Genomic DNA, 14226 nt, shown 5'->3' with positions numbered 1-14226 from the left:
ATGAATAGTTTAGGAATAAAAAAATAAACAAATTTTGAGGCCTCCAAAAATACGTTTTGCGTGTTGAGAAAAACTCATTTTCCGACACTTTTCTTTTAGCGATTTTCCAATCTCACCGTCTTTTCCACAAGCCAGGTCAATGCAGAAAACGTTGCCAAGGTGTATTTTTCACTAACTTTTAATGATTTTTCTGCACATTTATGCAAATCAACACATGTCGAGTGGGGCTAATTTTGTCACCAATGTAAATCATATGGAACGTTAAAATATTGACACGTTTTCTAACCTTTTTGTTGCAAAATGCAGGGGTTGAGAAAATTCCAAAATTCTGTATTTTAGTGGTATCAACGCAGAGTACTAAATTCCTTGCCGTGGATGAACAAGTGAGAAGTTCGGTTAGTAACTACAACTAATCTCTCAGGTGGAAAATCTTTGGAAATGTCGGAAAATTCCACCGACTTAATTATCCCCGCCGGTGACAATATTCGTCGACGGATTCTTAAAAAAGTCAGAAGCGGAAGGGTTCAGGAAAAGCTCGAAAACTCATATTTCCCATGGAGATAGAGAAAAGTGGTCTGAGACAAAGTTGTAAGCAAGGAAATTTTCTATGAGAATGACCTATCGAGGAGAATTTCTTGCCCCGTGGGAGTCCTGCAGATAGCGATTTATCCAAATTGACACAAATAGCCCCGCCCTCCCCTACGATTATTTCGTATATGAGTTTAGTTGTTTTCAAATTCAATATCTCATTGTTGTATGATATAATTTTGAAAAATTTTATAACTAATGGAAAACTTGTGACAATATCGATTGTATATAAAACCTTATACATAACGAAGGGTCACAATATTCCGGACGCTTAATCTGATAAAAGTTTTCATATCTTCTTCGTGTTTAAATTGGATCCTGATAATAACAAGCATTTTACATATGGGGTGGTCAGAAAAAAAAGATGAAAAAAATGAGGGTATATAGAGCTACATAATCCCGAATTATCCTGATCACCTTATGTATAATAATATTATATATAAACCCATTTAATAAACTAAATTTTACAAAATCGAAAAAATGTATCAGGATTTTATTAGATATTCAGTAACACGAGCCCCCAATCGCGTATGAATATTCTTTTCGAGTCATAATATTAGAGAAACAAAGAAAACTATACAAAAAAAAATTAAAAAAAAAGTTCTGCTTCTTCACATTTTATTCGGGTTAGGTATACTGAGAATTTTATTATATGCAGTAAAAATTAAGTCAGGCATTAAAAACCCTTTTCTGAAATTCATTAAAATTAATCGTTAGAAATAATAGTATAATACCGTGAAACCTAGAATCTTCATGACTATAATACACATAGATAAATATATCAGCACCTACCATTCCTACCATTAAATGCATTCCACACTTAAAATCTTCTACAGTTTATATTATTATGTAATTGCAATATATTTTTGTAAAGAATTGTTTTGCTTCTCGTTTGTTTAACAACATCTCTATTAATTTAAAACAATTGGTTTTTCCACACAATAGTTTTTGTATATTATCCTTATAACAATTAACGCAGATATTACTTCTTCGTCTCAAGTATTTTGTATATAAAGAAAATCTGAAGTTATTCACCTTAAAATAATTACAACCACCACCCTGCTTTATAGTGCGAAAGAAAATTACAATATTATACGGCTAGAAAATGTTTTAGGGAATTCAATGTGTTTGGTTAAACGTGTAAGCACTCGAATCGTAAACAAAATTGAATATCCTACATAATAGTTTACGTATATAATATGTAGGTATACATAATACATATACCATAAAAATATCTAATTCTTATCATCACTATTCCTTGTGCTATTCTAAAGAATATCAAAACCACATTCATGATAGTGCTCTAATAAAAAATCATCACATGCTACATATAATGTGCTAAAGAAGGGACTCCATTCAATGATTTTCTCCACATCATCCAGTTCTCATTATATTTGTTAAAGTTTTTTTTTCTATCCTCTACCATTCCCATAATATAATTTCTTTACTGCGGATACACGTATTATTTCGTTATAATTCTACAACCTCTCTCCTACTTTTTTTCTCTTTATACCCACCCCCTCTCTCCATTTTCCATGCTCTTAACGATCCAGTCCAGACAACCATTTCTGCAATATTTGTATTCTGTTCGGCACATCTCAGTATAGATTTCATTTCATTTTTATATTACTCACACATCCTTTTATATATCCTTCTAGTTTCACCTTGTTTCTGCCATCTATTTACTGATTTTTACTAACGAAGCATACAGAGATATACATTAAGGTTCCAAAAACTCACGTTTTATTTATTTTGTTACTTGAAACTGGTAAAATTAATTTTCTAATTTTATTCAATTCCTTCATTCGCAACGTGGTTGTTTATTGAGTTAATTAAAAGAATAATCTATTATCCTAAAAATGTATGTTGAAGCATATACCTATTGTAATAGTATAAACATTTAACACATCCAGGACGGCTTGACGCACATCGGCGTCCACTGACAGTTCTCAATTCTGTACGCTGTAACAATTTGCCACTCTTTTTGCGTTTGACATTTACCCGGTAGGAAAACTTCTCCAACATTTTTTCAGCAAATTTTTATTGCTGACTCGTAAGGTGTTCATATATGATTAAAAAAATTTTATTTATTAAATTTCTGAAATGATTTGGAATCAATTTGAAATTATTTGAGATTGATAGTGATAAGAAAATAGAATATCTAGAATATTCTATTCTATTAATCTTGATATTGACAATAGAACGAATAGAACATTTTCTTAGATATTATTATCCTATAAAGATTATGAAAAATATCATGTCAGGAGAAATAAAATTTTCAAAAATTAAAAAAAAAACAAGAAATAAGTAGAAGGATATTTAGAATATTGTAGTTTTTTTTAATTGCTCTGTCACAGAGAAGATTTTAGCTAATTATGAAGTTATTATGAAGTTTTCAGAATTTTTAGAACAAAAAAATCAACCTGCTCGTTCACGTTATCATTACCATTTATTTTTAATATAGAATAATGTAAATGCTAGAAAATTCTGAAAATGGTTCAGAACGGATGGCGAAGCATTTTTTTTTGACATATCTGGTATATTTTCTCGTTTCAACATAACCTAATTTTTATTCTGGTGTCCGAAAAAAGTGAGAATTATGGAATAAATTAGCAAAGAAAAGCTTCCGGAAGTTTGCTTTTATGCGTTTTATGCTATTGATTAAGTTCTAGCTGAAAATTTACATTTAAATTTAATTTTAAGTGTTTTGTAGCGGAATATCTTCATCGCTTAAAACTTTAGGTGAGTTAGGTTATATATTTTGCGAAAAGAAAATTTTCCTTTTACATAACCTCAATTTAATTTTTGTGATAAAAAAATGCTACATAATGTTTAATAGCAAAAAGGAAACTCGTCTGAGAGATTTTCACTGAAATTATCCCATAAATCTGACTTTTTCCCACGTAAATATATAAGTGCGGTTATGTTGGAATGAGAAAAAAATGCCAAATATGTCCAAAAAATTCTCTTCACCAATATCATACCATTTAAACTATTCCTCTGACTGTTCTGTGAGCTTGAATTTGATGTTCGACATAAAACAGTTAGTGAAATCTTAAAGAAAGATTTTTGAAATTTAAATTGTATTTTAATTTGAATATTATTCTTTTTTTTTATTGTTTTGTTTTCGATTATTTTATATTAAAAGAATATTTGTGTTTCACTTAAGTGAGTATTCTCTCAAATAAATATTTTCTGATAACGTGCGAAGAACATAAGCACACTATGGTCCCACCGGGTAACATTTCTGGACGCCAGTGACTAATTGTTACATGTCGCGTAAAAAACCTTTGGGAAGTATTTTACCCGTCGTCAGTGTGTTAAGTACCTACTTAAGTTTTCGTCATCAAAGTACCATGAATTTGGCATAAATCTGGGAAGAAGCCGATGAAGTAAAGAGAGGGAAAAGGAGAGGAATTCTCCATATTTAATTGTTTTATCTTAATATATAAAGCTGAAAATTTTGTTTGTTTGTGGCACATGAACTCCTCCGAAACGGCTCGGCCGATCTTGATGAAATTTGGTATGGGGGTAGAGGGGGTCAATACGAGTTGCAAGCGCTATATGGGATTCCGCCCCCTTCCCCCTTTATAGCGCCCCCACAGAAAAACTGATTTTTTCCCATTTTCTACCTGCTGAATAGTCAGATACCTAACGGGATTTTTTATTTTAAAATTTTTTCGGGGTACCGTATTATTCATCCCCTCTACTAATGAATACGAAATAAATATTATTATTATTATTATATTATAATATACGCTCCCCTTTTATGGCTTAAAATGGAGTCGCCCATACGTGATTGGGGGCTCGGGTTGACTAGTTAGAAATATTTTACTAAACTAACCGGTCTTAAACCGTAGTTGATAAAATGTTGATAAAACTTTAACTTCATTATTTAAATTTTTTACATCTTTGCGTTTTGTTCCTGAACAGTGTCCATCATTATTGGATCATACCTTTTTAAATACAGGATTAAATAGGCACATTCAAAATGAAAATTTTTCTTCTGTGACATAAGGAATAATAAAATATGTATTTTTGTTCTATTTAGCGACCTATATTAATTACACTTAGCTTAAACAAATTTTGAATTAATGCTAAATTATTAATGGAAATCCAATATCAAAGTCTTCCTTGACAATCTTGAGTAAGAGCTGTCGTCTTCTAAATCTAGCCTACATATACTAGTTATATTAACTATATTAATTAATAATATTCAATTATTTATCAATTATGTCTATTATGCAGGAACACATTCGACAATCTAAAGAGAGCAAATTGGACGAATTGGGTCGTCACTCAACAAAGCTGCCCGAAGAGCGACAATCGATAAAAAAGTCCCGAGAAAATCTGTCATCGAAATTGGCTGTTTCAACTTCTTCGCCACGCGGAAAGAGCGTAGATGCTATCAGCAATACTGGGCGCATTCTAGACTCGCCAGACATTTCAAATCGGTACTATCGCGAAATTGTTCCAATTCCCTCAACTGGGAGTGTGACCCACTGTGAAATGAAACACCCCGAAGTACTCGTTGGTTGGGTAAGTTTGATGAGCTTACAATAATTCATCCCGTCTCTAACATCGTAAAAACTTTTATTCACAATTACTTTGGTATTTTTTTTTGTACCTATATATTTTTCAGAGAACAAGTAGTCTCCAAGATGAAAGTCATAGCAGCGATGGTGTGGGGATGTGTGATATTGCTTGCCAAACGAGGTAAGAAGATTAACTCTTCCACAGAACAGAGAATCCCCATTAACCAAAAATTTTATTATATGGACAATGAAGGTCCATTTAGTATACCTACTTACCTTATATACATATATATGCACTACATGAATTAACTTTGCGGAACATAACTCAGATTTAAATTAAACATGACTTTTCTAGACCACATATCAGTAAATGAAATTCAAAGATTTTCATTTAAAATTCTGATTTTAATTCCATTTAAACTAATAGGATCTTATTCAGGAATATATCACAAATTAAACCATGTGGTGAATTGAACGAACTTGATGTATGAAGATTAGGTTGTGTGTTTCTAGAAGGATATTGCAATAATTTCATTTAACATGGATTGAAATTTCCACTTAAATGACTGATTTATTTATTAAATTTAAAGTTAAATTTTTAGATGAAGCAAATTTTGTATAGGAAACGGATAATCGGATAAATTATTAAAATAATTTTTTGATCTCTTTAGATCGCCTTTTTTTTCATTTAAAAAAAATCATTTATTTAAATCCGAGATTAAGACATTAAGATAAATTTGCAAATTTGCAAGAATTAGTCACATAATGCAGGATATACTGCACGAAAGAGAAGTGAGGGATATAATCTTGATGGTGGGTTAAACTTGAAACAAGGATTATCTATAATTAACTTATCACTAGGTGTACATAATGAATCTGAATGGAATTTGCATTTTATTGTTCTTATACATAGATGTTATGTACAATACTGTAAATTAGGTACATGAATTTGTTTTGTTTCTTAATCCGAGAATTAAAAGTTGTCGATTCGGCACATGACACAGAAATATTACCCCTCCAATGAATTTATTATACATATTAATGATTTTATGTTTGTTGTATTTTATAGAGAGTCCCTGTTTCAACCCATCTTTAGGAACAAAGTTACGCAGTCTCCGATTCCTTCTAGTGAAATCCGATTTTCTACCTTTGGCTACAATTCACCACCAGCTATGTCGAACATTGGCCATGAGCTAAACAATCCAGTGAACCAGCCATCAGCTCCATCAGTGGCGAATATCCTAGAAATGAGTGACCTAGGATGTCCACCGCCACCACCCCCAATAGCACACCATCACCACTGTCAACATCACCAAATGAAAGCCTTGGAAGCTCAGAAGTTGGAAGAAGCTAAGCGAAGTCAGCGTAGCGAAGAGATTCGGAAATCTGCACCGGATGTCATTATCATGACTTCGCATTGACCTTTGTGGATAATTTTTCCTAATGTTAATTTTTATTTTCTAACTGAAAAAAATCATTCGATGATAGAAGCGAAAAAGGCTACGTTGCTGGACATTATTGTCAAAATCGTTTTATGTTTATTAAGATAAAGAATATTTTAAAAATAATGTATTTTTTGTAAATAATTTACATTTATAAGTTCGGCAGCGTAAATTTTTCTTGTTATGTTTTCATAAGAACAAAAAGTCAGCAAATTATTATTATAGAAAAATATATTTCATAATTTATTAAAATAAATTTCTAGTTATTAATGGAATCTTTGGTTTTATTCATTTTATTACGGATCTGGAAGATGTTGTATCGATTGCATGCAACTTGTCGCACAGAATTTGAAGCTAAGAAATTATGTATTACTACAATGTTCTTACAAGAAATTCGCATAGGTCATCTCCCAGTGATGCCTTGATACATGAAAACCATAGCAATTAACAAAATATTCTACTAGTTTTTGAACTTTAAAACAATTTTTTTTATGAAAGTTTCATCGTAAGTTGCACACAACCAAATCGACAAAATAAGTAGCCAACCATTTTTTAGCAGTGTAGAAAACACAGTTAACAATAGTGTAAAAACGGCTATTTTAAGAATATGTTTTGTGTGTCACAAATGATGCAAAATCTTCAGCAGAGTCAAGTTATGTACGGAGGAGCATTGTAAGAAAAAAAATTAGTATCGTACATTTTCAGTGAAAATGGGAGATTTTGCAGTGCAGTAGGTGTTTATCATGGAAATATTTGCTTTTAAAATGGCTCTGTAAGCTGTGAATTGAGTGAATTTAATGAAATTTATATCGTGAAGAGTGTGAAAATCGTATCGAAACTGACGCGTGAATAAGGTGAGGTTCACAATGTGTGAGAAAGTGTTCGAAGCATTTTCCCTTGATGGGAAAAGTGGGTGTAAAAAAGAAGATTTCGACCTAATTTTCATTGATAGATTTTAAAAACACAAACCCTCCGATAAAATATTTCTCCAAATTTTCTCCGGAACATTTTGTCGCCGGCAATTTTTGGCCAAATAAAATGACGACAAATTGTCAAAGGGCGGCTTCTCTTTCAGCTATATACATTTGGCATGGATGTCACAAGTGCCGAGGCAATTTTCTTTCATGGAAATGATTTCTACACACACAAATACATACATTACTACATACCCACACATGCAATTGTAAGAGGTAGGGGAGACCGGGGTAAAGAAAAGTCAATTTGCATAAATACTTATCTGCAGAATTCCCCAAAGGCAGGAAAATTTCCTCGATAGGTCATTTTCATAGGAAATTTCCTGGCCTACAACTTTGTCTCAGACCATTTTTCTCTATCCCCACGGGAATTGGGAGTTTTCGAGCTTTTTCTGAAACCTTCCGCTTCAGACTTTTTTTTTTTAAATTCGGCGGGTAAATATAGTCACCAAACGACGTTTCGGTTTATTTAAATTGCAAAAATGTCGATCCTAAAGCTATTTCCTGGCTAATTTTTAATAACTGTGGATATAAAGTATTTTTAATTAGCTCACGAAATCGAAAATAATAAAACAAATAATTTGTATGTGAGTATTTTTTTTTAGTTTTAACAAAACGCCACTAAAAAATCGTTTTTGTTATCAATATAAACTAAAAACCGTCACTGTTAAAATTGTGCGATATAATGAATAATAAAGTAGGTGCTTAATTATTAAGGTATAGATGGGAATCCCACAAAAACCCCCACCACCACACAATTTATGATTTCAAAAATTATCTTTTTCTGTTCAGTCATCACCATAGACTTTTCTCTGAATAGCAACTAAGTAGACAATAATTACCCTGACGTTGTGGGAGAAAGAAAATCGTCACAAAATCACGTCCATATGTGTGGCGCATAGCGTGATAATAACTCCCAATTGGAAAAGGCATGAATGTATGGCGTTGATTCTAGCCAAAAGTAATACGATGAATTTCTATACTATGACCTTTACCATTGCTCTAGTTCGAATGACTCATAGAATTTTTAAAACAGTCAATTCAATAAAGAGAATGAGATGTCTGCTGTACGATTCTTTTTGTTTATGACTTTTCACGAGTTAAAAAATTTTGCATTTCTTATTTAAAAATATTGTTGCGAAAAAGTATTGGAACTATTGTACTATCGAGATATGTACTATCCGGAGGTTATTGCCTCTGGCCTTCTTGTTTTTTATAAAAAAAAACTTTAAAACATTATCCTTAAAGAGATTTTATTATGTACATATAATTATAAGTCTGCGGCAGATGTGACGCAAGATAGTGAATCCATCAAATTGTCTTTTAATTTCTGTTGAAAAAATTGTTCATTTATGATTTATTTGAACGTCACAATAACAATTTGTACCGGCTATGATAAAGCTGCATGCGTAACACCGCGATAAATGTTTTCAACGGAAATTTTTTTCAAGAGTTCTATAAGATGAATTAGTCACTGATAATAATGATATCGTGTTTCCATATGAAGTTATCAAGTATAGTATCTGCATATTGTGTCACTTTATATCGTACTGCCATCCAAATTGAAGCATCTGGTTAAGGTGACCCGAAGTAGTACAAACACAGAAGGTACCTACCATGCCTATCGTAAAATTGTATTATTCATGAATCAAGAAAACAATAAAAAGGAAACAAAGTGTATTTGCACCAAGAATTCATTCAAAATTGTAGCGTAATTTTGAAGTAGAGTTATAAATATATGAATGATACATTACGTACATGGCTATCTCGGTCTATAAATGAAATCAGGGCGTATATTTTGTGATAAGTTAGACCATTTATCATTTATCTCTGTAGGTAACAGAATAATATTGTCGCAATAAAACCGCCTAGATAAGTCCATGTATTGACTAGTATTTTTTTTAAACTATTTCTTTAAATTACAATAATAATGAGCCATGTATCCTTAATGATCCTTTATTATGAAGAGAGCTATAATAACGGTAATAAACGGTTTGAGAGATATTTTTTTTTAAATCTTGAAACAATATTATTCTTGGAAGAAAACTCTCTAAAGCACATTTTTGTGCTCTTATGAAAATACGGTAAATATGTTAAGTAAAAAAAATACCTACTCTTCCACTTCTAACAATAAGATAAGACTATCTGAGAGATAATGAGAACAAATTACACAAGTTACTTGTACGGAATATTTATAAAATAAAAATTCTCGCTCAGACATACTTTGCAGGTACATTGCAGTACATAATACATACCTATACATTACTCAAGGTACCTATATTGATTTATATAAACCCAAGACTCCTACTCACATCTTGAATGCCCCAAGTGATACCCTATAGTCATAAATACAATTTAGCTTTTTCGTAATAACTGATAAAGATTGACTGGTTCAGCTAATTTTAAGTTCAATGAAACGTTTGGCGAGAGGATTAATTCTTGTTAGTCAGGGTACAACCGTGAGTGAAGCATTACATTGTTTTCGTAGTATTTTGCATCGCCGTTAAAAAAAAATCGAATGACTAAAAATGACTATAAATCGGATTTTTTTATTCTGTATAGGTATTTTTTAAGGACTTTAAATTGTGCGTAGATTTTAACATTTTAATTATTTTTTTAAATTTCAGAATTCGAACAATAAAAAATGCTGTTTGCACATAAGAAAATTTAAAGAAAAGGATCCCAGAAAAATTAAAAGTATCACAGCTGAAAACAACTTCAGAGGAAAACTAGAAAAGTTTACAAATTTTTGGAAGAGAGCCTTAAAAGCACATGTGAGCGTGTATGAAGTGATAAATACCAATCAAAATAGAGTGGTCAGGAATCAAAGAAAAAGGGTGCTTTGAAATTTAATGACTATCATGAGATCCACGGTAAAGCACATTTTGCACTGCTGCTTCCTTGTTACAATTATTATCATTGCCGAAATATACTCTGGAGCAATACGGATAGATGAAAATTCTTTTATAACAATTGATCCTCGTGAAGCATATGGTGATATTTGGTGTGCTGCACTGTACTTTTTGCGACTTCTGACACTCCTAACATTACCGCAAGTGTTGTTCAATTTTTGCGGTCTCATCTTCTACAATGCCTTCCCAGATAAAGTTGTACTTAAGGGATCACCACTCCTTGCACCCTTTATCTGTATACGGGTCGTTACACGTGGTGACTTCCCTGATTTAGTTAAGACAAATGTTATGAGAAATATGAACCTGTGCCTAGATACGGGCTTAGAGAATTTTCTCGTTGAAGTCGTTACGGATAAAGCACTGAATTTGCCAAAGCATCGACGAATACGAGAAGTTGTTGTACCGAAGCAGTACAAGACAAAAAGTGGAGCTCTCTTCAAATCACGCGCACTGCAGTATTGCCTAGAAGACTCTGTGAATATACTGAACAACAATGATTGGATTGTACATTTGGATGAGGAGACACTCCTAACAGAAAACAGTATTCGTGGGATAATAAACTTCGTCTTAGATGGAAAACATCAATTTGGGCAGGGATTAATTACGTATGCAAATGAAAATGTTGTTAATTGGTTAACAACACTTGCGGATAGTTATCGTGTTAGTGACGACATGGGGAAGCTGCGTTTTCAATTCAAGTTTTTCCACAAACCCTTCTTCAGTTGGAAAGGAAGCTACGTTGTCAGTCAAGTAAGTTTTTCTTATACAATAATTTTTTTTTTATATTATACAATTTTATGCCATGAATTGTATGCGAATACTTTACGTAAAAAAATGGTTACCTAGAGAGCTTCTCAAAGTGTGGTGTATGACACATAATATAAGATCAAGGTTCCCGAAATGTGTGACAAATTGTTCTCAATTGTAATAATATTCTTTCAAAGCCATTTTATTTTACAAGGTTTTCTAAATTGAAGTTAAACACACCAGAGAAAAAATTTTGAAGCTTTAAAAAAAACTCTAGTCTCATTAATTTAAATTTTTCATCTTTCATATCTATTTGTATGAATTTCTGATTAAGACTGATAAAATGCGGAAAATAATAATTTTCAGTATAACAATTGATTTGTATCAATAAAGTTCCTGATTTTTTTTTCTTCAATTTCAATAGGTGGCCGCTGAGAGAGATGTGAGCTTCGACAATGGAATTGATGGTTCAATAGCAGAGGATTGCTATTTCGCGATGCGCGCCTTCAGCATGGGGTACACGTTCAATTTCATCGATGGCGAAATGTACGAGAAAAGTCCCTTCACCCTTTTAGATTTCATCCAGCAACGCAAACGATGGCTCCAGGGAATACTTCTCGTGGTACATTCAAAAGGTGTACCGCACAAATACAAATCCCTCTTGTGTCTCAGCATATATTCATGGGTGACAATGCCACTATCTGCCTCAAATATTATCTTTGCTGCCCTATACCCCATCCCGTGTCCGCAATTTTTTGACGTAATCTGTACGTTTATTGCTGCCGTAAATATTTATATGTACATCTTTGGCGTGATAAAATCCTTCTCAGTGTATCGTTTTGGATTGGCAAAATTCATCCTCTGTGCAGCTGGAGCTGTTTGTACAATCCCAATTAATGTTATAATAGAAAATATTGCAGTTGTTTGGGGTTTATTCGGTAAGAAGCACAAATTCTACGTTGTTCAGAAAGATATTAGGCCTTTAGTTACAGTGTAAAGGAATCAAAAGATATGAATTTTCTTCTCCTGTATATATGATAAAAAGAATTATGTTAAGAAAATAATATAATAAACGATTACAGTAAAATATAAAACATAGTGTAACCTTTTCAAAATTCATGCAAATTTCATTATCTCCAAAATTTTTGTTTTATCATAAATTTACTTGTTCAGTAGTCTCAAAGAATTAAGAAATTATTAATGTGTTGGTATAAAATATTTCTATTTATTACTTGAAGAGTTTTAAATTTTTTTTATTTAAATTCAAAATTACTCTAAATAAAATCATTTTAACTACATACATTATAGTTGTTATTAATGCATTATGAATTTCAATCAACTAAAATGGTTTAAATATTAAATTAGAAATATCTATTACTAAATGGAAATTCTAAAAATGAAACCCAAACTTTTGTAAACAAATTTTCAAATTAGTTTACATTCCCTTTATGTATTTTTAGTAGCATATTATAATGATTCATTATTAATTTATTAAATTCTAACAATTATGTATGTACATTTGGACATAATGAGAGCTTGTATGAAATAATTAGGTTACACTGCAATATATAAAATTGACAATTTTGTATTGTCATTAATATTTAATAAATTTTACTCTAGGATATAAATTGATTTTGCACCAAATATTTAAATAGTTTAAAAGAAAAACAAATTGAAAATTTTCCTGATATTTTTTAGATAGATTTTCGAATAGGAATGATTGTATAATGCACGAAATATCAGGCAAATGAAAGACAGAAAAACTTCAAAAAAACGCGCATAATATGTAGGTGTATAAAGTATTATCCGAAAGAATCACATATAGGTAGAAATTGAAAGAAAATAATTATTGAATGAATTGGGGATTAATATTTATGATTTTCTCATTAAATATATAAATATGGAAAATCCGCCCAATAAAATTAAAATTTCCATCCATCACGCATTATTGTATTCCCTGCTTAATTATTTCTTAGTGAGGCTGAACTACGGCATCAACATATTGTGATTTTTTTTTGCAAACACGTGCGCACTTAATTTTTATGAAATAGTTTAATTAGGAATATAATTGTTTAGAAATTCTATTGAAAATCAAAAAATAATTATGTGCTTAATGGTATTTTTATTGTTTTTTTAATCAGATTTTTTATGAATCTTTTTCTTTGATCTTTTGGATGGAAACAGATTTACATTCTTTTTTTTTAATTTGATCTTAAAATATATAATCAAAATGAAGACGTAAATTCTAAATTCTCCATAATTAAAAGAATTTAGAATCTGTTTTATTTAAAGGTTAAAAAAAAATTAAAGCAAGATTTTAAATTGGATTCTAGCCTTTCGATTCATATCTAATTTTTCGAGTGAAAGCTACTAGTTTATTTAAAATAATTTTTTTTTAATTTATTAATGTGTTTTGCTTTTATGCCACTTTTGCCGGCTCTGATCTCTGACCGATTTAAATAAAGTTTTCAATAATGACATTTTCTTGATCGTATGTTAGTTAGAAAATTCAATAAAGTCAGAAATTTCTTAAAAAATGAGAATACTTGGTGTTCGCCACGAAATAGAATACCAACTAATAGGCTTTCACTCGAAGGATTTTTTCTTATTATTTGAAAATACATTCAATGATCTTTTTGGCATTAGCGGCATTAGCATTATACAAATAATTGGAGAATATGCTAAATTCTTTATAAATTTCTTATGTAATGATTAAAGAAAAGTCTAGTCGCTTTTTTATCACATTATAATGATAAAACACAAAACAACAGAGAATATAAAAAGAATACTTTATAGGATTTAATTCTTCTCATTTATGTACGAACAAGAAACTCTGAACAAATAAAAAAATGCTTGTATGTTGTAGATGTAAGAGGTATTGAGAGATAAAACAATTATATACTATACTTTATTTAAAAAAAAAAACTGCAGCCAAAATGTTTTTTTGTATTATGAAATTTTTCGCAAATTGCAGTTAAGTATGTGAAACATTTTCGAATCACAAATAAAAGGAGCGTGTGCAGTAAAA

The 14226-nt window shown here is 31.0% G+C and overlaps 4 protein-coding genes across 6 annotated transcripts in view; 2 read left to right on the top strand and 2 right to left on the bottom strand.

Annotated features, from left to right (window-relative positions):
* Positions 1 to 6617, top strand: part of LOC129789315 (tolloid-like protein 2) — a gene marked incomplete in the record, with an annotated part of 26201 nt that extends 19584 nt beyond the window's left edge. The window contains 3 exon segments of the mRNA XM_055826076.1: positions 4846 to 5127; positions 5231 to 5304; positions 6193 to 6617. Of these exon segments, the coding sequence (XP_055682051.1) occupies positions 4846 to 5127; positions 5231 to 5304; positions 6193 to 6544 (708 nt within the window).
* LOC129789442 (uncharacterized) overlaps positions 1 to 14226 on the bottom strand; it is an 885568-nt gene that overhangs the window by 478499 nt on the left and 392843 nt on the right. The window lies entirely within an intron of this gene.
* LOC129789386 (beta-1,4-mannosyltransferase egh) overlaps positions 1 to 14226 on the top strand; it is a 15959-nt gene extending 1733 nt beyond the window's left edge. The window contains exons 1-3 of one of the 3 annotated variants that reach the window (XM_055826183.1): positions 7188 to 7419; positions 10167 to 11201; positions 11623 to 14226. In XM_055826183.1, the coding sequence (XP_055682158.1) occupies positions 10392 to 11201; positions 11623 to 12195 (1383 nt within the window). In that variant the 5' untranslated portion in view covers positions 7188 to 7419; positions 10167 to 10391 and the 3' untranslated portion in view covers positions 12196 to 14226. Of the gene's footprint in view, positions 1 to 7187; positions 7420 to 9861; positions 10102 to 10166; positions 11202 to 11622 lie in introns of those variants that run through there. The other 2 variants (XM_055826182.1, XM_055826181.1) reach the window with 2 other exon arrangements.
* LOC129789300 (chaoptin) overlaps positions 338 to 14226 on the bottom strand; it is a 316756-nt gene continuing 302867 nt past the window's right edge. The window contains exon 7 of the mRNA XM_055826010.1: positions 338 to 357. The gene's annotated coding sequence lies outside the window, so the exon portion shown is untranslated. The remainder of the gene's footprint in view (positions 358 to 14226) is intronic.

This window comes from Lutzomyia longipalpis, chromosome 2, assembly GCF_024334085.1.
Source record: "Lutzomyia longipalpis isolate SR_M1_2022 chromosome 2, ASM2433408v1".
Lineage (NCBI taxonomy): Eukaryota > Metazoa > Arthropoda > Insecta > Diptera > Psychodidae > Lutzomyia > Lutzomyia longipalpis.
Note: the sequence above shows the minus strand (reverse complement) of the source record. Positions and strands in the feature narration are given on the sequence as shown.